The sequence below is a fragment of the Notolabrus celidotus genome, unplaced genomic scaffold (genome assembly GCF_009762535.1).
Source record: "Notolabrus celidotus isolate fNotCel1 unplaced genomic scaffold, fNotCel1.pri scaffold_379_arrow_ctg1, whole genome shotgun sequence".
Lineage (NCBI taxonomy): Eukaryota > Metazoa > Chordata > Actinopteri > Labriformes > Labridae > Notolabrus > Notolabrus celidotus.
Window position 1 is genome coordinate 733 of NW_023260202.1, and position 22,288 is coordinate 23,020.

The 22,288-nt window shown below is 43.6% G+C and overlaps 1 protein-coding gene across 1 annotated transcript in view; it reads left to right on the forward strand.

The window, feature by feature from the left end:
- The first annotated feature begins 518 nt into the window (after positions 1-518).
- Positions 519-22,288, forward strand: part of LOC117809726 (semaphorin-6D-like) — a 28,643-nt gene continuing 6,873 nt past the window's right edge. The window contains exons 1-12 of the mRNA XM_034679195.1: positions 519-641; positions 984-1,085; positions 11,758-11,848; positions 11,943-12,065; positions 13,516-13,604; positions 13,749-13,838; positions 13,919-14,046; positions 14,198-14,329; positions 14,418-14,573; positions 17,368-17,541; positions 17,652-17,792; positions 22,046-22,123. Coding sequence (XP_034535086.1) covers positions 519-641; positions 984-1,085; positions 11,758-11,848; positions 11,943-12,065; positions 13,516-13,604; positions 13,749-13,838; positions 13,919-14,046; positions 14,198-14,329; positions 14,418-14,573; positions 17,368-17,541; positions 17,652-17,792; positions 22,046-22,123 — 1,427 coding nt within the window. The remainder of the gene's footprint in view (positions 642-983; positions 1,086-11,757; positions 11,849-11,942; positions 12,066-13,515; positions 13,605-13,748; positions 13,839-13,918; positions 14,047-14,197; positions 14,330-14,417; positions 14,574-17,367; positions 17,542-17,651; positions 17,793-22,045; positions 22,124-22,288) is intronic.

Below are 22,288 nucleotides of genomic sequence, written 5' to 3' on the forward strand. Positions count from 1 at the left end.
GAAGGAAAGACAAAAGGAGAGAACAAAGAAGTATATTAATTTGCCATCATTTTTAATCATGTCAGAGATGATGTCATTGATATCCATAGACTACACATCTTTAAATGTAGACTTCCACTGAGAGGAACATATTAGACTATTTAGGAACTAAATTAGGAACTACATTCAGACGGTCACACCAGCTTGATCATCACTGAGAATGATCTCTGGAAAAGAGTGGGAACCCTGGTGTGTTGATCATCTCTAAACCTGGAGAGTCTTTGAATCCCTTGAAAACCTGATAAACTCCATCAGGTGTGGTTTTCTCTGACGCACGTTCTCTCGTCCGGATCTGAATCTCAGCTCTCTGAATCTCAGCTCTCTGAATCTCAGCTCTCTGAATCTCAGCTCTCTGAATCTCAGCTCTCTGAATCTCAGCTCTCTGAATCTCAGCCTGTGACTCACGTTCCTCCTCACCTGCTCGCCTGCGTTTCGAGCTCATCAGAAGCGTTTTAGCTCGACGCTCAAGCTGTGAGAAAATGACCCCTTTCAGGCGGCGGCCTGACGCCACCTCACTCTCTGTAATCCCTCTCTCTGTGTTTCAGAAGCTGACGTGGAAATCCAAAGACGTCAGCAAGTGTACGGTCCGAGGAAAGAACAGCGTGAGTCCTCCTCTTCTTCTTCTTCTTCTTCTTCTTCTTCTTCTACTGATGCTTTTCCTGCACCTCTCTGACTTCTTCTGTTGTTCTTATAGTTTTATGTTCAGATAAAAACAGAATTTGAGGATGAACTCTCCATTAAAGATTAGATTAAAGAGATTCATCCTGAAGATGTAGAGATTTGATTTCTGCTCAGAGCGCCGTTATATCTGGAGTTTTCAGAGGACTCAGTCCGCTCTCCTCCTCTTCTTCTCTTTGATGTTTTCTTTGCATTTATTGAAAATACTCAAAGTTCAAACATTGAAGTTCTTATCTTGGAGTTTTTGTCGTGTGTTTGTGATTCAGGACGAGTGCTACAACTACGTCAAAGTCCTGGTGCCTCGAAACGACGAGACGCTGTTCGCCTGCGGGACGAATGCATTCAACCCCACCTGCAGGAACTACAAGGTAACACACCCCACCTGTAAGAACTACAGGGTAACACACCCCACCTGTAGGAACTACAAGGTAACACACCACACCTGCAGGAACTATAGGGTAACACACCCCACCTGTAGGAACTACAAGGTAACACACCCCACCTGTAGGAACTACAAGGTAACACACCACACCTGTAGGAACTACAAGGTAACACACCCCACCTGTAGGAACTACAAGGTAACACACCCCACCTGTAGGAACTACAAGGTAACACACCACACCTGCAGGAACTATAGGGTAACACACCCCACCTGTAGGAACTACAAGGTAACACACCCCACCTGCAGGAACTACAAGGTAACACACCCCACCTGTAGGAACTACAAGGTAACACACCCCACCTGCAGGAACTACAAGGTAACACACCCCACCTGTAGGAACTACAAGGTAACACACCACACCTGCAGGAATTACAAGGTAACACACCCCACCTGCAGGAACTACAAGGTAACACACCCCACCTGTAGGAACTACAAGGTAACACACTCCACCTGCAGGAACTACAAGGTAACACACCACACCTGCAGGAACTACAAGGTAAAACACCCCACCTGCAGGAACTACAAGGTAACACACCCCACCTGTAGGAACTACAAGGTAACACACCCCACCTGCAGGAACTACAAGGTAACACACCACACCTGTAGGAACTACAAGGTAACACACACCGGGACCGAACAGGGGAGAGACATGTTGGAGGACATGACGTCTGATGTTTGAGTTTTTGCAGAACTAGAATAGAAGGAGGGTAGAAGAACACGCAGGACGAATAAAGAGGCAGTGTAGTAAAACCTCGGGGTCCGGATCAGAGACCGTCTCCGGCTGAGGGTGTCTGAGACGGTCTGAGCCTGATGGAGACCAGGTAAACAGGGTCCACATGTCAGAGAGAGTTTAGTCTCCGAGGCGCCGACGGAGAAAAGAAACGTCTCCAGCAGAGACGGGACGTCCTGAAGCTACGGGACGAGCGTGAGAGGAGCAGCGAGCTTTAGATTCAGCAAGGCTGGACGAGAAAGAAGAAAGGAGACAGAAGGACAGACAAAGGAAAGAAGGAGAGAAGGAAAGGAGAGAAGAAAGAAGGAAAGACTAAAGAAAAAAGGAGAGGACAAAGAAGTACAGACAAAGGAAAAAAGGAAAGACGGGATAAAAGGAAAAAAGGAAAGAAGGAAAGACAAAAGGAGAGAAGAAAAAGGAAAGATAAAGGAAATAGGGAAAGACAGGAAAAAAGGAAAGACAAAAGGAAAGAAGGAAAGAAGACAGACAAAAAGAGAGAACAAAGAAGTAAAGATAAAAGAAAAAAGGAGTGAAGAAAGAAGGAAGGACAAAGGAAAGAAGGAAAGACAAAAGGAAAAAAGGAAACAAGGAAAGACGAAAGGAAAAAGGAAAGAAGACAGACAAAAGGAGAGAACAAAGAAGTAAAGATAAAAGAAAAAAGGAGAGAACAAAGAAGTAAAGATAAAAGAAAAAAGGAGAGAAGAAAGAAGGAAGGACAAAGGAAAGAAGGAAAGACAAAAGGAAAGAAGGAAAGAAGGAAAGACAAAAGGAAAGAAGGAAAGACAAAAGGAGAGAAGAAAAAAGGAAAAAAGGAAAGAAGGAAAGACTAAAGAAAAAAGGAGAGGACAAAGAAGTACAGACAAAGGAAAAAAGAAAAGACAGGATAAAAGGAAAAAAGGAAAGAAGGAAAGACAGGGTAAAACGAAAAAAGGAAAGACAGGATAAAAGGAAAAAAGGAAAGAAGGAAAGACAAAGACAAAAGGAGAGAAGAAAAAAGGAAAAATGGAAAGAAGGAAAGACGAAAGGAAAAAGGAAAGAAGACAGACAAAAGGAGAGAACAAAGAAGTAAAAATAAAATAAAAAAGGAGAGAAGAAAGAAGGAAGGACAAAGGAATAAAGGAAAGAAGGAAAGACAGAGGAAAACAATGGAAGAAGGGAGGACAAGGAAAAAGGAGAGAAAAAAGATGTTAGAAAAGAAAAGGGAAAGAGGTTGAAGTAAAGACAACAAAAAGAAGAAAAGATAAAAGGATAAAAGGAAGATGAAATGGAAAAGGAAAGAAGAAAGGAAAGGAAAGAAGGAAAGACAAAAGGGAAAGAAGAAAGAAGAAATGAAAGGAGGTATATTTGAACCTGGTATATAAATTGAGTTGAGGGGATATTTAATATTGTAGGTGTAGTTTGGGACAGAGACAGGTTGTGGACAGTTTAACCTCAGACCTGAAGTTAAGACAGTGATGTCCTCCACAGAGAGAGGATCCCCTCGCTCATCAGATGTCTGTCCCAGTCCGTCTGAAAGGTGAACATGTCAGCGTCCACGTCTTTCCGTCCACAGTTTGAGCTGGGTCAGGATGAGAGAGTGTAATTAAGATCTCTGTTCTGCTCTTTATACTTATTGATTTCTGACTTCCTGAGGCAGCAGCTGAGGAAGTGGCTTAATGCAGAACTTGAAGAGCGACTGAACACCCCGTCAGGCTCGACCGCTCCTCCTCCACATATTCAGAGAGACGCTCCGGTGTCCGTGTGTCTCCCTCCTCTCCTTCAGTCAGGAGCTCTCACTCTGACAGGATTTCAAGTCTCACAAAGACGTTTCCTGGATTTCAAGACTCGGGAAAAAATGAGGTCGTATTATATAAAAGTCTCTGCGGCACAGACGGCTGATTTCTGCATAGCACCACCTCTGCTGTTATATGAGCTGTTTCTAGTGTGGACACCAAGAGGCACAGGCCGGGTGTTTCAACGGAGGAGAACAAAGCTTCTGATTCAGTTCATCACGCTCTGAGTCTTTTATCTGTGGAACCTTTATTTGATCAGGAACGGTTCCAGAGAGAGTCAGAATCTCTCAGAGGAGTCTCAGCCGAGGCAGGACAAGAGACTAAAGTCTGATGATCCTGAACATGTTTAAAATAAACGGAGGACCCAGGGTCTAAGTTTAGTTCATGGGTAGATAATCTCCCCCTAAAAAGCACCTGGTAGGGGGGTAGTACTTTTCAAAGGTTCAAAAAAAAATTGTCAAAAAAAAAATTATCAAAAAAAAATTGTCAAAAAAAAATTGTCAAAAAAAATTTGTCAAAAAAACATTTGTCAAAAAAAAAAATTGTCAAAACTTTTTTTGTCAAAACTGTTTTTGTCAAAAAAAAATTTTGTCAATTTTTTTTTTTTTTTCAATTTTTCAAAAACCATTCACAGTCATTGTTTTTTTATCTGTGATTCTCTTGATTTAGCAGCTTGTAACAGTAGTCTTCTCTCAGCCCACCGTGAATGCGTCTCTCCTCCCGGTGTTCCGGTTTTAAAAGTGACCCTGTAAACTGGAGACCTTCAGCTGAACGTGTCAGTGTTTGTGGAGTTTACACAGCTGTTGAAACACAGAGGGAGTTCCTGGGAATGCAAACTAGTTTAGTTTTTATTAAGATTTCAAAATATCCTCATCAGATATTTAATGATGGTCTACAGACATTTATGAGGGATGCATCCGGCTGAGAGTCTCCAGTTAACAGGGTCGCCGTTTAAACCAAAACACCGGCCGATCTCTGCGATCACGGCTTTTTGAGTTCAAAAGGATTTTAAAGCCGTGTTGAAACGTCTTTGCTACTCGCGCTTATCTCCTCTCACGTGTTGATTCAGTGAATCCATCTGTGATGAAATATAGCACCATCTAAAACAGACCAGCTGAGTCTCTTCATGCTAACAGGCTAACTGTTGTGTTGATTCATTCTTTGCTTTTTACATGTTTTTAACGCAGGCGCAAAATTTTCACTTAATTTCACCTTTTTCTGCTTCTGGAGCACAATTTCAAATTTGAGGAATTTTTTTTTTTTCGACAGGCTCCGGGTCAACTTTTCTGTCAATTTTTTTTTTTCAATTTTTTTTTTTCAAATTTTTTTTTTTTCAACAACTTTTTTTTCAGCAATTTTTTTTCAACATTTTTTTTTCAAATAAAAAAAAAAAAAAAAAATTCAAATTGTTTTTCTTTTTCAAAACATTTATAAAAGAAAAAAAATTGTCAAAATTTTTTGTCTCAAATTTTTTTTTAATTTTTGTTTCCAAAAACCATTCACAGTCGTTGTTTTTTCCATCTGTGATGAATGGCATTCCTCTTTGTGTTACTGCCCTCTACTGGTCTGGTGGTGTAGTGCATTTACTTTTTTTCCTCCATACGTCACTGGCCTGATTTACACAATCTACCCGGGACTTCAGCCCGCGGTCGAAACGCAGACAACAATGTGGGACCAGGAACCTTTTAGTCAGGGGGAAGTAGTTCTGGGGGCTAAAAGACCCCGGGACTCTTGGTGGAAATGCACCCATAGTCAGAAATAATAATTAAGTCAAAACTATTTGATTGAAAACAAGTTTTCCACTTTCTTGTTTTTGAAATACTGAAGTTATATTTTAGTTCCAACTTGGCTTAAATTTGAATTTTTACTATTACAGAAATATCAATATCAATATCAATATTGGAGGTCAAAGTATCGCGATATTTTGCTCTATCGATATTTTTTCACACCTCTAGTAAATACTTCTATAACGAGCTGACCTTAAACGCACCACACATGATGGAGCCGGTCTCACGTGGTCTTGAATCAGAACTGTCTTATTAGAGGTCTGAGGGACCTGAATGAGGACTGGAGGGACCATGCTGACTCTGTCCACGAGGAGGGACGGACTCAGAGGAACACTTATAGAGCCAAAAACAAAATAAACATAACAACAGATCTTCCTTTTTATGTTCAATGTACTTTTTAACTTTACATTTCAAGCTAATATTCATTTTTAACATTAATGAAGTGGCTTCAGTTTTAAAGGGACGCTAAGTAACGTGTGTGTGTGTGTGTGTGTGTGTGTGTGTGTGTGTGGGTGTGAGCATGATTGAGTGTACACATTGTGTGTTTTTGCCAACCTGCCCATTATGTTCTCCACACACACACACACACACACACATGTACCTGACACCGGGTTAATGAGCAGAGCCTGGGGATGTGGAGGACTTTCGTTCTGATGCCGCCCCCCCTTCCCCCCTCCCCCCTCCCCCCTCCGCTCCAGCTTCACCCGCTGCTAATTGAAAGTGTCAGCAGCTTCAGAGGCCTCGTCACAACCAAACAAAACACCTTCACAAAAGCCACAATTTCAGGTGTCAATCCAAACTCCTGTTCCCTTCTTCTTCTCTCACCCCCGCTGAGCGCTGCTGGTTTTGATTGACAGGCGCTGACCCCTTTTTGTAGACGCTTCCTGCGCCTTTGAAAACCTCCAGCGGCGGGAAAACAACACATTTACCTGAAGAAGAAGAAGAAGAAGAAGAAAAGACGGAGCTAAATCCAGATATGAAGCGGCGGGGAAACGAGAGAGAGAGAGCTGTGCTGCCTTTTTGTGTTTATCTGATGCTGCAGAATAGAATCTGAATAGAGAGCAGCGTGGAACCAGTTCAGGATCCTACCTGGAGAGAAACCTGTGGACTCGCCCAGACCGGACGGGGATGCTTTCTTGTCAAAGTGGCGTGAGGATTTGTTTCTAATTATCTGCAGAGTAACGTCACATTCAGAAGGACGTGTCCACACCCTGATGTCTCCTCTCAGAGACTCACGCTGCAGGAACAACAAACTGAAGAGACAAAGGATCTTCCACTTCATTTAACAGGAAGAAGAAAACTGTGAAGATCTGGATTCTGTGCCACGAGTAAAAACTGACGTCTCTTCAGATACAGGCCCGATGCTAAAACTGATACGACACTTTGTTCCACTTTAACACTCAGTTCATCCAGAAAGAAAGAGCCCATGTTTTCCAGTCTGCTGCTCTCTGACAGCAGGACTCCTCACCTGGTTTACAGATGTGTTTTTAGAGGAGGAGATTCTAGCAGAACCTGAACGCATCGCAGCCTGAGGTCACCGTCTTTAACCCTGTAAAGCCTGAACGCATCAATAACGGTCAGAAAATTCTAACTCTTTGAAAATGGAGTGTTTATTAGACCTTCTGACAAGTTATTAAAAAAAACATTAAATAGCACTTTTCATATATGAGATTTAATTTGTGTCATATTTGACACATCAGGCATTTTGGTGCAATTTTTTTGCCTTTTCAACTTTGAGTTTCCTTAAAATTGTTCCAGAATAATTTCAAACATAGAAATTATGTTTTTTAAAATCCTTTAAGGAAGAAAGGAACAAAAGAAAGGATGAATGACAGACCCCACAAAAGGAACAAACAGCAGAGATCCAGAGGAACCTACGAGACAAGGGAGGAGAGGGAGACCAGAAGAAAGAAAAAGAGGAGAAGAAATGGGGAAGGAAGGGAAGGGATGAGAAAAGAAGACATAAAGGATGAAGAAACATGGAAAGAATAAAGAGAGAGAAAGAAAGAAAGAAAGGAAAGAGAGAAAAAAAGGACAGCAGGAAAGAAGGAATGAAAGGAAAAAGGAAAAGAGAAAAAAGGAAAGAAAGGAGACATAAAGGATGAAGAAACATTGAAAGAACAAGAAAGAAAGAAAGAAAGAAAGAAAGAAAAGAAAGAAAAGAAAAGAGAGAAAGAAGTAATGAAAGAAAGAAGGAATGAAAGGAAAAAGGAAACAAAGGAAGGACAGAAAGGATGAAGAATAATGAAAGGACAAAGAGAGAAAGAAAGAAAGGAAGAAATAAGAAAAGAGAGAAAGAAGGAATGAGAGAAAGGAAGAATGAAAGAAAGGACAGCAGGAAAGAAGGAATGAAAGGAAAAAAAGAAAGAAGGATAGAAAAGAAAGGAGATATAAAGGATGAAGAAACAGTAAGAAGGAAAGAAAGAAAGAAATAAGGAAATAAAGAAGGAAGGAAGGAAAGTAAGAAGGAAGGAAAGAAAGAAAGAAAGAAAGGAAGGAAGGATGAATAACAGACCCCAAAAAGGAATCTACAGCAGAGATCCAGAGGAACCTACGAGACAAGGGAGCTCAGGGACTCCAGGTCGGTCTATGGTTAGTAACTTTAATGGGACAGGAAGAGTTAAAGTGAGAGACAGGCAGAGAGAGGAGAGAGAGGGAAAGACAGGATGTAGTCAGCGGTTCAGAGACGTCCTCCTGCAGCAGCTTCAGGACTGAGAGTGGAGTTGGAGACGGTCTTCAGATCTCTGACTGAAGACAGAAGTGGAAGTTAAAGCGTCCTGAGATAACGGCTCACAGAGGAGTGTTCTTCCTCTTTAACTCACACTATCCTCTTCCTCAGATGGATCCTGTAAGTTCTGTGTCGAGCTGTGAGCCTGTTTTTAAAACAGTTATTACAGAAACAGAACGTACAGTCTTTAGTTGACTCCCTAAGAGGACACACCCCGGGACATCGGCTGCTTTTATTAAATAAAGCTGTTACAGTTAAACGCTGAGACAGAAATTAGGACACATGATGTGAGTAACGGACAGGGCCGGGCCAGAACAGCCTGCCGTCACTTTGTCCTATTTAACCATGGATCGAAACAGAGCGAGGGCGATCGAGGCAGACAGAGAGGTAAAGAGAGAGAGAGAGAGGGAGGTCAGAGAGTGCAGCGCTCGCAGCTATAAACAGACTCTGCTCCCTGAGGGGGAAAGAAGCAGACAGGTATATTTATGAGTCTTTTCAGGAGGCTAAACGCTCCCACAGCCTCAGGCCTCAGCTGAGCCGCCGCGCCCACAACGAAGCATCATCAGGGTCCGATCAGCCCGGCCGATCAGCCCGGCCAATCAGCCCGGCCGATCAGCCCCGCCAATCAGCCCGGCCGATCAGCCCCGCCTATCAGCCTGGCCGATCAGCCCCGCCTATCAGCCCGGCCGATCAGCCCCGCCAATCAGCCCCGCCGATCAGCCCCGCCGACATGACGGTGGTGTCATCAGGTAGTTAATTAACCCAGATACACGACGCAGAGGATAAATACAACATGACTGGAGCTGTTTCCTGCTGCAGCTGAAGGTTTCTGTCCATCACTGAGTCCAGTCCTGTGACGCACCATGACTTTAAAACACACAACCTTTCATACGCAGGTCTGAGTCAGCCATCTTTGTTTGTTATTACCTACTAATATAAACTACGAGACAAGGGAGCTCAGGGACTCCAGGAAGGTCTAAGAAAAGACAGAAGAGAGGGAGACCAGAAGAAAGAAAAAGAGGAGGATAAATGGGGAAGGAAAGGATAGAAGGAAAGGAGGGGATGAGAGCAGGAGACAAAGGATGAAGAAACATGGAAAGAACAAAGAGAGAGAAAGAAAGAGAGAAAAGACCGTAGGAAAGAAGGATAGAAAAAATGGAGACATAAAGGATAAAGAAACATTGAAAGAACAAGGGAGAAAGAAAGACAGGAAAGGAAAAATGAATAAAAAAAAAGAAGGAATGAAAGGAAAAAAGAAAGAAAGAAAGAAAAGAAAGGAGACATAAAGGATGAAGAAAAATGGAATAAAAAGAGACAGAAAGAAAGGAAGAAAAGAGAGAAGGAAAGAATGAAAGAAAGAAAGGGCTGCAAGAAAGAAGGAATTAAAGGAAAAAGAAAGAAAAGAGAAAGAAGGATAGAAAAGAGGAGACATAAAGGTTGAAGAAACATGGAAAGAACAAGAGAGAAAGAAAGCAGAAACATATGAAAGGAAAAAGGAATAGAAGAAAGAAGAAAGAAAGAAAGAAAGAAAGAAAGAAGAAAGAAAGAAAGAAAGAAAGAAAGAAAGAAAAGAAAGAAAGAAAGAAGAAAGAAAGAAAGAAAGGATGAATAACAGACCCCAAAAAAAGGAATCTACAGCAGAGATCCAGAGGAAACCTACGAGACAAGGGAGCTCAGGGACTCCAGGTCGGTCCATGGTTAGTAACTTTAATGGGACAGGAAGTGTTGATACTGGTTCCCGTGTTCCCATCTCTGGTCTGTTAATTTTCCAAACGGGTCCAAACTCCAAGTGACATCCTGCTCGCCACTTTGGCGCCCATGCTGTCTACAGACCTGGAGTAGAGGACCAGGTCTGTACTCAGTCCTCCTCTCTGTGCTTATCTAAACTTAGACTCAGTGTCAGCTTCAGAGTCTCAGTGAGTCTAACCTCCTGATCCTTTAAAACGAGCCGTGAAGAATCGCTGTCATCGTTTTAAAAAAGAGGCTTTTATTTTTAATTTGTGTTTGTGTCAAAGTGTGTGTGTGTGTGTGTGTGTGTGTGTGTGTGTGTGTGTGTGTGTGTGTGTGTGTGTGTGTGTGTGTGTGTGTGTGTGTGTGTGTGTCAGGCTCTCTGTGACAACAACAAACAGAAGAAGAACAGGTCTCTGAGCCTCGTCAGCCTCAGACAGGCGGTGAGCGGGTCAGACTGTGACGACAGGCTCACCTGAGCCGTCTGTAGACCTGTCAGAGTATTATTAGCTCCGGCACCGTACAGGGACTCCCTGCTGAGCGCTGACTGACACCAGCTGATCCGCTGCCTCCTCCTCACTATGAATAACATTAGAACACATTACTCACAAATGATCCTGCTATAGGTCTCAGACTAGAGGAGGAGGACGGGTTCTTTCATTATGTACAGATTCAGAGAGAGGAGGAGGGAGGAGCTTCTTCCTCTCACAGGTCTGAGCCTATAGCAGCAAAACCAAGAGCTGGTCCAAGCCTGAGCCGGTCCACAAAAGGAAGGTTTGAAGCCTACTCTTAACGAAGGAGCGAAACTCTGAGATTAAAACTGCTTTTTAAAAGAGTCAGATTCATAAAGCTCTGCCTCCCATACTACTCTTTACTAAGAACAGAGAGAAGAGAGGGAGACCAGAAGGAAGAAACAGAGGAAATGGTGAAGGAATGACAGAAGGAAAGGAGACATAAAGAATGAAGGAACATGGAAAGACAGAAAGAAAGAAAGAAAGAAAGAAAGAAAGAAAGAAAGAAAGAAAGAAAGAAAGAAAGAAAGAAAGAAGGAAAGAAGGAAAGAAAGAGAGAAAGAAAGAAAGGATGAATAACAGACCCCAAAAAAGGAATCTCCAGCAGAGATCCAGAGGAACCTACGAGACAAGGGAGCTCAGGGACTCCAGAAAGGTTGTATTGGTGCTCTGCCTCCCGTATTACTCCTGTACTTTTGACTGAGGCAGTTTCAGGTCCGGTTCAGAGCCGGCGCTCAATTGAGAACCGTTTTTTTCGTGTTTCGACTGCAAGTGAACCGGCTCCCGGCCGGGAAAACCGGTTCCAGAGCGGCTCCAACTCTTTGCTGGTCTAGAACCTTGAACCGCTTACGTCAGGGCAGCGGTCGGCTGATGAGACGAGCTGCTGTTGTCCTCCATCGTTGTTGTTGGAGGGAAAGATTGCGTCCTAGCGCTGCTGGGAAAAGAGGTTAATGAGGATCACTGCTTCGTCTTCATGATGTCATTTCTGTGCTCAAACTGATGATGTCATTTCTGTGCTCTAACTGATGATGTCATTTCTGTGCTCAAACTGATGATGTCATTACTGTGCTCAAACTGATGATGTCATTTCTGTGCTCAAACTGATGATGTCATTTCTGTGCTCTAACTGATGATGTCATTTCTGTGCTCAAACTGATGATGTCATTTCTGTGCTCAAACTGATGATGTCATTACTGTGCTCAAACTGATGATGTCATTTCTGTGCTCTAACTGATGATGTCATTTCTGTGCTCAAACTGATGATGCCATTTCTGTGCTCTAACTGATGATGTCATTTCTGTGCTCAAACTGATGATGTCATTTCCTCCCCTCTTCTCTCAGATGACCAGCTTGGAGCAGGTCGGGGAGGAGGTGGTCGGTCAGGCTCGGTGTCCCTTCGAGTCCGTTCAGTCTAACGTGGGACTGTTCGCCGGTGAGTACGAAGTGACAGTCACTCAGATTTGACCTTTGACCCTCTGCTGCTCCTGTATTTTATAAATAGTTGTATAAACCTGATTGTCTTTCAGGAGGAGATTTCTACTCGGCCACCATGACGGACTTCCTGGCCAGCGACGCCGTCATCTACAGAAGTCTGGGAGACGGCCGACCCGTCCTCAGGACCGTCAAGTACGACTCCAAGTGGCTCAGAGGTGAGTCCCATGTAACGACACGACAAGATACGACATGAACCACTTTGATACAACACAACAAGATACGATGACATGACACTTGAGTGTCTCTCTGGAACATAGCTCTTGTTCTGTAGTGCTGCACACGCTCACTGCCTCCACATTACAGCAGACCAATAACACTAAACAAAAATCCTCCTTATTCAAACAGAGAAACACGGACAGAGGGAAGTTACAAACAACATCGTCTATTACACGTTTCTCATATCAGACAAAATCTGAAACGCCAAATCAGAGTAAAAGATAAAAACACTGGGTTTTGACATCATTGATTGTTTGACTTGTAACACTGCCACCATGTATCAGGGTTTCACTTGAACTGCTCTTAAAACAGTCTTCAGTTCAGCGCTCCTCTAATCCTGAATGAGTTTAGTGAGCGGTCAAAGTGACCGTAGAGTAAAGTTATGGATGCAGGAAGTTTATCACCTGATAAGTGATCATACGTGTTGAACGTCTCAGACTGAAGGTGAAGTCTTAAAGGTGACATATCACGCTTTTTTCATCAACATATATTGGTCTAAGAGGTCCCCAAAACATGTCTTTAAAGTTTATGCTCAAAAAAACACTTTGAAATCAGATTCTGGTCTGCCTGTAAACCCCTCTTTTTCAGCCCTGCTCAGAACAGGCTGTTTTCTGTGTCTGTGCCTTTAAATGAGAATGAGCTCTCTGACCACGCCCCCTCAGGAAGTGGGTGTGGCCTCGGCTGTCCAGCACGTTGATCTAATGTTTACATGTTGGCTGAATATACACGGCTGCTCACAGACCCGCGTTACTTCAACCCTCTGAATCTGATCCAGAATCTGATCCTGATGGAGAGGCGCCTGCAGCAGGACCTTTCTGAACCATTGGTCACAGATTTAGTGTTTCTTGTTGTTTTATTTGTCAGCATGTCGACGTGTGTCTTGGTACACAGCTACCAACATGTAGCTGTGTAGCTATGCTAACTAGCGCTAGCACTTTTCCATGAAAACTAAAAATCATCCACTAGATCTTCAAATCTGCAGACGTGGGGAGTCAAAGCGACCTTTGTGTTTATTAAGACAGCCTACAACTAGCATGCCTCCCTCCTAAGCTCCTTGTTAGCACACATGTGTGCAGGGAATGAAAAACGGAGGAGGGGTTGAGTTGTATTTTATACAGTCTATGGGCTGAACAAGCTCCGAGCTCTGACTTCCTGTTACAGACCGGATGGCGTTGTGACGTATGAAAAACACTGAAAACTGAAACGGCTGGTTTCACACACATTTACAGAAAGGTGGAGAAATCAGAACAGGGGCAGAATGGAGTCTTTGACTTTTCAGGGGGTTTGTAGACAGGGACACAGATTTCAGGGAGAGAACCATTCTGCATGATCTGTCACCTTTAAAGGAGAGGTTTACCCTGAACCTCTTGTGTCTCCTTTTCTCTGCAGAGCCTCACTTCCTGCACGCCATCGACTATGGAAACTACGTCTACTTCTTCCTCAGTGAGATCGCTGTGGAGTACACCGCCCTGGGCAAGGTAACTGAGTGTGTGTGTGTGTGTGTGTGTGTGTGTGTGTGTGTCAAGAGGAAGTTAGTTTGAGACGACATGCCCGCCATCTTTGAGCTTCAATCTCTGCAGACACTAACGATGACTCTCTTCTTCTTCTCTCTCTCTCCTCAGGTGGTGTTCTCTCGAGTGGCCCGTGTTTGTAAGAATGATAACGGCGGCTCACCGAGAGTCCTGGAGAGATACTGGACGTCCTTCCTCAAGGTAACGTGACACACTCGACACGCTCTGATTCTGAGTCTCGTGTCAGGGAGCCTCTCTCATGGTCCTTCTCTGTGTTTCAGGCTCGTCTGAACTGTTCGGTTCCTGGAGACTCGTTCTTCTACTTCGACGTCCTTCAGTCTCTCACCAACGTTCTGCAGATCAACCAGAGACCGGCTGTGGTCGGGGTTTTCACCACTCAGGCCAACAGGTACGAACAGAGAGAGTGGATTCACGAGTCCTCCTTCTTGTGCTGCTGCAAGAGAGTTCTGGGTCCAGGTCTTTGCACCCTCTCAGACTCTCTCTGCACAGGTCAGGAGTTTTTGCGTGTCTATAAAGTGAGTCTGTGTCCGTGTCTGCAGCATCCCGGGGTCTGCAGTCTGCGCCTTCTACATGGACGACATCGAGAAAGTCTTCAACGGGAAGTTCAAGGAGCAGCGGACCAGCGACTCATCCTGGACTCCAGTCCCCGAGGAGCAAGTCCCCAGACCGAGGTGAGACGCCGAGCTTGTAGGTGAAGTCACGGCGGTGTTTTCTAAATCTGAAACACAGTGACGTAGAGTGTTGTTCTGTTTCCTTCAGACCTGGTACGTGTGCAGGAGACGGTCCAGCTGCAGACTACAAGTCCTCGGTCCAGTTCCCGGATGAGACTCTGACGTTTATAAAGTCGTACCCTCTGATGGATGAAGCCGTTCCCTCCGTCAACGACCGGCCCGTCTTCACCAGGACCTCCAGCAGGTAACACACGTTCACGTCTCTGATGCAGAGACAGATCTGATGGTTCCTGTTCTAGTCAATGTGTTAACTTCCACTGGAGCCGCTGAGTTGCGTTCCGGCAGGTCGGAGTCCTCTGGATCTATTTGTGCCGGATGCTGCAGCATGACGCTTCAATCTCAACAGAGCAGATGGAGCGGGACAGGAAGTCAGGCGGTTAATTTTCAGAATAAAAGACTCTGTGTTATCACCAGATCGTATTTCACTTAACTACAACAACAAACCAAAGTCATGATGAGCGGAGCCAGGCCTGGAGTCAACAGGTCAGAGGTTTTCAGAGGACCAGAAAGACAACATGGATGAGGAGAGGAGGAGGAGGAGAATCCTTGATTCAGGGATTACTGCAGGGGAAACCTCGGTCACATGACTCCAGCTGTCCGGAGGTCCTGCAGATCGGAGCAGGACCGGACAGGGATCTGGTGGAAGTCGGATGTAAGTCCTGAAGTTGTGAGGTGCTTCTTCCATGGATCAGACTTCAATCCAGCTCATCCAACAGACGCTGGATTGGACTTTGTTTTGGGGAATTTTGAGGCCAAGTCATCCAAGAAGTTCTACGGCTCTCTGCAGCTTGCTCTTGTTTTGGGTCTGATCTTGGAGACGAGCTGTCAGCATCATGAGGCTCAAATATGTCTGATGTGGAGGGCTTGCTTTCCCGTCCACTCATGACACAAAACTTCCTTCCCAAACTTTCCCCATCCTGGCTCCAGAGTAAAGGTTTTGCATGTGTTCGTGAATATAAAAGAGGTCCTGCAGATCGGACCGGACAGGGATCTGGTGGAAGTCCAATATAAGTCCTTAAGTTGTGAGGTGCTTCTTCTGTGGATCAGACTTAGTCCAATCCAGCTCATCCAACAGACGCTGGATTGGACTTTGTTCTTGGGAATTTTGAGGCCAAGTCATCCATGTAGTTCTGCGGCTCTCTGCAGCTTGCTCTTGTTTTGGGTCTGATCTTGGAGACGAGCTGTCAGCATCACGACTCGTCACGAGGCTCAAATATGTCTGATGTGGAGGGCTTGCTTTCCCGTCCACTCATGACACAAAACCTCCTTCCCAAACTTTCTCCATCCTGACTCCAGACCGTCTCCACACGAGCGAGGAAAGGTTTTGCGTGTGTTCATGAATATAAAAGAAGTCCTGCAGATCAGACCGGACACAGATCTGGTGGAAGTCCAATATAAGTCCTTAAGTTGTGTGGTGCTTCTTCTGTGGATCAGACTTAGTCCAATCCAGCTCATCCAACAGACGCTGGATTGGACTTTGTTCTTGGGAATTTTGAGGCCAAATCATCCAAGAAGTTCTGCAGCTCTCTGCAGCTTGCTCTTGTTTTGGGTCTGATCTTGGAGACGAGCTGTCAGCATCATGAGGCTCAAATATGTGTGATGCGGAGGGCTTGCTTTCCCGTCCACTCATGACAGAAAACCTCCTTCCCAAACTCTCTCCATCCTGACTCCAGACCGTCTCCACACGAGCGAGGAAAGGTTTTGCGTGTGTTCATGAATATAAAAGAAGTCCTGCAGATCGGACCGGACACAGATCTGGTGGAAGTCCGATGTTAGTCATGATATCTGGAAGCATACCCTCCTGCAGTCCGCTCTGACATCAGGTAGTCTCAGGACCTGATGGAGTTGCATCTTTCGCTCTCTGCAGAGATCGTACGATGCATCAGGACGTCTCCCCCTCAGCGGTGTCCTGTCCTCTCTCAAAGACTGCACAGACGGATTATTGATATCGATTGAGACTCATGGTCCTCACAGAGAGACAACATCTTGATAACGGCGTCACTCTCTCCTGTGCTCATCGGCTTATCGCCCCCCTGCAGAGCTCGTTGGATCCTTTTCTTTTCACCACTTTTTATTTCACATTTCAGACGAATCAGTGGAGTCACCGGAGCAGGTTTGATCTGAATGTCAGGACGGAGAGAAACACAGAGAGGACGTGAGAGTTACTCCTTTCTGTCTCTCCGCTCGGCTAAACTTTGATGGATCATTACGTCTGCTTTTTTTCGTGTTTGCAGACATCCACAAACGAGTCTGCGACATGATTTACAAGATGCAGTGAAATTATCTCCTTCATCAAATGTCAGAGCCGGTGATCTGTAGAGCCATCTTCTCCAGCGCCCGGTCTGTGACGGGAGTTTGAAACACATCTCTGCATCTAAATGTGGAAATTAGCCTGAAATGATGTAAGCTTGAGCCGCACTGAGGTTTAATATCCTCCGTCAGGGGCGGCCTTCCAATCTGCAGATCCTCAGAGTCTGGAATGATTGAGAAAGAGATCCAGGATGTCAAGAGGAAAGCGTGAAATGTCACCTGTGCCCCGAAGAGTTTGAAAGTTCCAGCAGCTCTAAGAGGCAGTGAATGCAGCGTCCCGACCGGAGGATAATCAGTGTGATCTGCTCCGATTGGTCGTCTCTGAAAGTCTCTGACCTTTAATAATCCACGTCTGCAGGTTTGGGATGAGCTTCTGATGGAGTCTAATTATTAGTCGGAGACGGGAACGAGACTCTTAGCTCCGCGTTGGAATTATCCGGCGCTCTGTGAGGACCGAGCTGACCCAGATAATGATGAGTCCACGTCCTCAGGGCCGGGGGGATCCGCTCCCTCAGTCTGAGGATATCAGTCACACTCAGGTGTTCCTCCTCCCAGAGCAGGAACCCTCCTCTACATGTGTTACACTGACTACATTTCCCAGCATGCCGTTTGTGAAGAAACCAAAATGAATAAGCGGTGTTTCACTTCCTGTTTTCTTTTACTCTCAGGTCGAAGCTGACTCAGATCGTGGTGGATGTCTCTGCAGGTCCAAACAAAGACCGGACTGTGATGTTCCTGGGGTCAGACGACGGCAGAGTCCTGAAGGTTTTGGCGAGCACGCATCCCAACGACAGCTTCGGGTCCAAACTGCTGGAGGACATCGACGTCTACAACCCGTCAAAGTCAGAACCAGAACTTCTCCTGATCCTGAACTCTCTCAAACCAACGCTGGTGTTGTTTTAATCTGTGTGTGTGTGTGTGTTTGTGTGTGTGTGTGTGTGTGTGTGTGCAGGTGTAACGTTCAGGGACAGGAGGACAGGAGGGTTCTGGGACTGGAGCTGGATAAGGACAATCATGCTTTGTTCGTCGCCTTCACCAGCTGTGTCATCAGAGTGCCGCTGAGCCGCTGTCCTCGACACGGAGCCTGTAAAAAGTACGACTTTACTTCCTTTAACATCCAATCATCAAACACTGACTCTACTTCCTCTTTATGTCTTAACATCCAGTCATCAAATACTGACTCTACTTCCTCTTTATGTCTTAACATCCAATCATCAAACACTGACTCTACTTCCTCTTTACATCTTAACATCCAATCATCAAACACTGACTCTACTTCCTCTTTACGTCTTAACATCCAATCATCAAATACTGACTCTACTTCCTCTTTACGTCTCAACATCCAATCATCAAACACTGACTCTACTTCCTCTTTATGTCTCAACATCCAATCATCAAACACTGACTCTACTTCCTCTTTATGTCTTAACATCCAATCATCAAACACTGACTCTACTTCCTCTTTATGTCTTAACATCCAATCATCAAACACTGACTCTACTTCCTCTTTATGTCTTAACATCCAATCATCAAACACTGACTCTACTTCCTCTTTACGTCTCAACATCCAATCATCAAACACTGACTCTACTTCCTCTTTATGTCTTAACACCCAATCATCAAACACTGACTCTACTTCCTCTTTACGTCTCAACATCCAATCATCAAATACTGACTCTACTTCCTCTTTATGTCTTAACATCCAATCATCAAACACTGACTCTACTTCCTCTTTATGTCTTAACATCCAATCATCAAACACTGACTCTACTTCCTCTTTACGTCTCAACATCCAATCATCAAACACTGACTCTACTTCCTCTTTACGTCTTAACATCCAATCATCAAACACTGACTCTACTTCCTCTTTATGTCTTAACATCCAATCATCAAACACTGACTCTACTTCTTCTTTACTTCCTTTAACATCCAATCATCAAATACTGACTCTACTTCTTCTTTACTTCCTTTAACATCCAATCATCAAATAATGACTCTACTTCTTCTTTACTTCCTTTAACATCCAATCATCAAATACTGACTCTACTTCCTCTTTATGTCTTAACATCCAATCATCAAACACTGACTCTACTTCCTCTGAGGGACACAGAGGGCTGACTGAAAATACAAATTGAACACAAAGATGAAATTGAACACCAACATGAAGACGAACATGAAATTGAACACCAACACAAAGACAAAAACACAGAAATGAAGAGGAAATTGAACATGAAAAGAAACATGAAATTGAAAAAATAAATTCAGCATGAGGTAGTACCAGGGGTGCATCTCTCTTGGCTGGAAGTGAAGTTTCCAGCAAAGTGTCTGCCCCCTGGTGGCTGGCTACAGTATAGGTCAAAAACTCTGCCTCCCTCATTCATTTGAATGGGGCTGCAGTTTTGACTGTTTTGTGTTCAAGGCCTCTTTTTTCTGAACACTTTCTTCTTCGTTGGTTATTAGAGTTTAACAAACGGGGTTTTACTTCCTGTTTACTTCGATTGACGGCCGCCGTAGAGGGAAACTTCATAGGATCTCGTGGCGCTACGCTGTAGGGCGGAGCTCGTTGCCATGCCGACACAGACATTACAGTGGGAACCACAGAAATTCTGTGGCTTCACAGGCTCTGGCTGCACAATGGCGGCGCCCTGGAGCGGGTTTTTTTGGCTTCAGAACCGTACAACGGGGAAGAGGCGGAGCAACGCTGTCCATTTTTATTTACAGTCTATGGGTAGAACACAAAAACACAAAGTGGAACATGAAATCTACACGAGAACACGTGCAAATGAACACGAAAATGAACATGAACAAAAAAACAAATATTAATCTTAAAAACCTCTAAGTAAAGGTTTAAGATAAGAGATACTTTATTGATCCCCCGTTGGGGGAAATTCTTTTGTTACAGCAGCTTACAACACGGGACAGGGGAATACAACAATGTACTAACATAGTTAAAAATATAATAACAATAATAATAGCAATGATAAAGGTCAAATAGAATATCATACAATAAAATAGAATAAAATAAAATGAAATGAAATAAAATAGAAGAGAATAGAATAAAATAAAATAAAATAAAATAAAATAGAATAAAATAAAATAAAATAGAATGAAATAAAATAAAATAAAATAAAATAAAATAGAATAAAATAGAATGAAATAAAATAAAATAAAACATAATAAAATAAAATAAAATAAAACAGAATAAAATAAAATAAAACAGAATAAAATAAAATGAAATAAAATAAAACAGAATAAAATAAAATAAAATAGAAGAGAATAGAATAAAATAAAATAAAATAGAATAAAATAGAATAAAATAGAATGAAATAAAATAAAATAAATAAAATAAAATAGAATAGAATAAAATAAAATAAAATAAAATAGAATAAAATAGGATAAAATAGAATTAAATAAAATAAAATAAAATAAAACAGAATAAAATAAAATAAAACAGAATAAAATAAAATAAAACAGAATAAAATAAAATAAAACAGAATAAAATAAAATGAAATAAAATAAAACAGAATAAAATAAAATAAAATAGAAGAGAATAGAATAAAATAAAATAAAATAGAATAAAATAGAATGAAATAAAATAAAATAGAATAAAATAAAATAAAATAGAATAAAATTAAATAAAATTAAATAAAATTAAATAGACTAGACTAGAATATGACAACTATTACAGATGTATACACACTATGTACACTTCTATCTGATAAATAGATAGGTAAGTTATTGCACAGATAAAATTGCACCAGGTTATTTAAAAACACATACACAGTATGAAGAACAGTGCGATTCAGATGGACAGATGGATAGTTTGAAACTAATAATAAAATGACATCATGAATGTTAGTGTAAACCCTGAGACGGATCATGTGATGCACATTTAAAGGGTTGAACGTTTGAAACCGGCCTCACTGAGTCAGGAGGAAACCGCTTCCAGCAGCAGAAACTCGACTTCTCTGAAATGTAGCAGCAAGAAAAATCATCAGAAGTCTTCCTTTAGTTATTTCTGGGACACATCCAGGAATCAGAGCTGGGGGAATCTTTTTAAATGTTAATGCGTGGAGCTTAATTCGGCAACATAATCCAAATTAGAGCAGCCAGTGTGAGCCAGTGTGAGCCAGTGTGAGCCGGTGTGAGCCAGTGTGAGCCAGTGTGAGCCAGTGTGAGCCAGTGTGAGCCAGTGTGAGCCAGTGTGAGCCAGTGTGAGCCAGTGTGAGCCGGGGGGGGAATGGGGATGCCGAATGTGAATCGTTAAATATGAGGCGGAAAAAAAGATCGATTTTAGACGTCATTAAACCGAGCTGAGCTTTCCGCCAAAATTAGAGCACATTCATCATCACACACACACACACACACACACACACACACACACACACACACACCAATCAGAGTCATGTTAATTACGCAGTGAATGCCAGCCGATGAGTAACACAGCTGCAGAGGTTCAGAGCGGCTGCCAGCAGCTGTGTCTCCATCAGACAACGGGACGGATCTGAGTCTCTGCAGTGGCTGCTTCATGTGAGGGCAGAGCTGCAGACAGGAACACGGACTCAAGCTGGACCAGAGGACCCGGACCCTCACAGTACGGGGACTAAAGACTTGTGATGGTTTCATGGAACCCTCTTTAAAAAAAACAGACCTCTGATATCACGACCTGTAGCCCCCGCCCTGACTCCGCCCCTTCTTCCTGCGCACTGTGACTTTAAATGAACATCGTGCTTCGACCATGAACTCATTACGAACAGATATACTGAGGGGGTGAATCAGAGACGGCGCCCCCTGCTGGACGTTTAAGTGAACACAGGTTTTGAGGACCCGACTCAGAGACCTTTCTGTCTCCTGCTTCCTTCCTCTTGTGACCTTGCTTCCTTCTCTTCACACACACTTCATTCACTTCGTCTGAAAGCTTGTCACCCATTTTCAGTTCATTTTGTTCACACCCTGCCAGTCACACACACACACACACACACACACACACACACACACACACACACACACACACGACGAATGCCAAACACACAGTTCACAGTCAGGCCAGCCAAAACAACTGTGTGTGTGTGTGTGTGTGTGTGTGCAGACTCTTGTCCATTCAGAGTCACACGTGTCGGCCCGTCTTGTCTGCCTCCTCTCTCTCTCTCTCTCTCTCTCTCTCTCTCTCTCTCTCTCTCTCTCTCTCTCTCTCATCTTCCTCCTCCTCTCCATCATCACTCTTCACTTCCATCAGAGATGAGTTGGAGGTTTCTTTGGGCTGCAGAGAGGCGTTGATATGTGATAATGAGAAAGCAGATGAATAATAAACTCCTCCTTCCTCTTCCTCCTCCTCTCCCTCTCCAGATCCTGCCTGGCCTCTCGTGACCCGTACTGCATCTGGCTGCGGACCGGGAGCTGTGCCAACATGGCGCCAGGTTACAAGTACGTGTCACTTCCTCTTTCTCTCTCTCTTTCATTCCTTTTTTCCTCCTCCTCCTCTCCGCCGACATCAATCCGACAGCTAATAAAGCTCTGACAGCTCGGCTCGTATATCTCGCTGCGGCGAGCGACGGCTCGTATATCTGAGAGATGTAAATCCGCGATGCC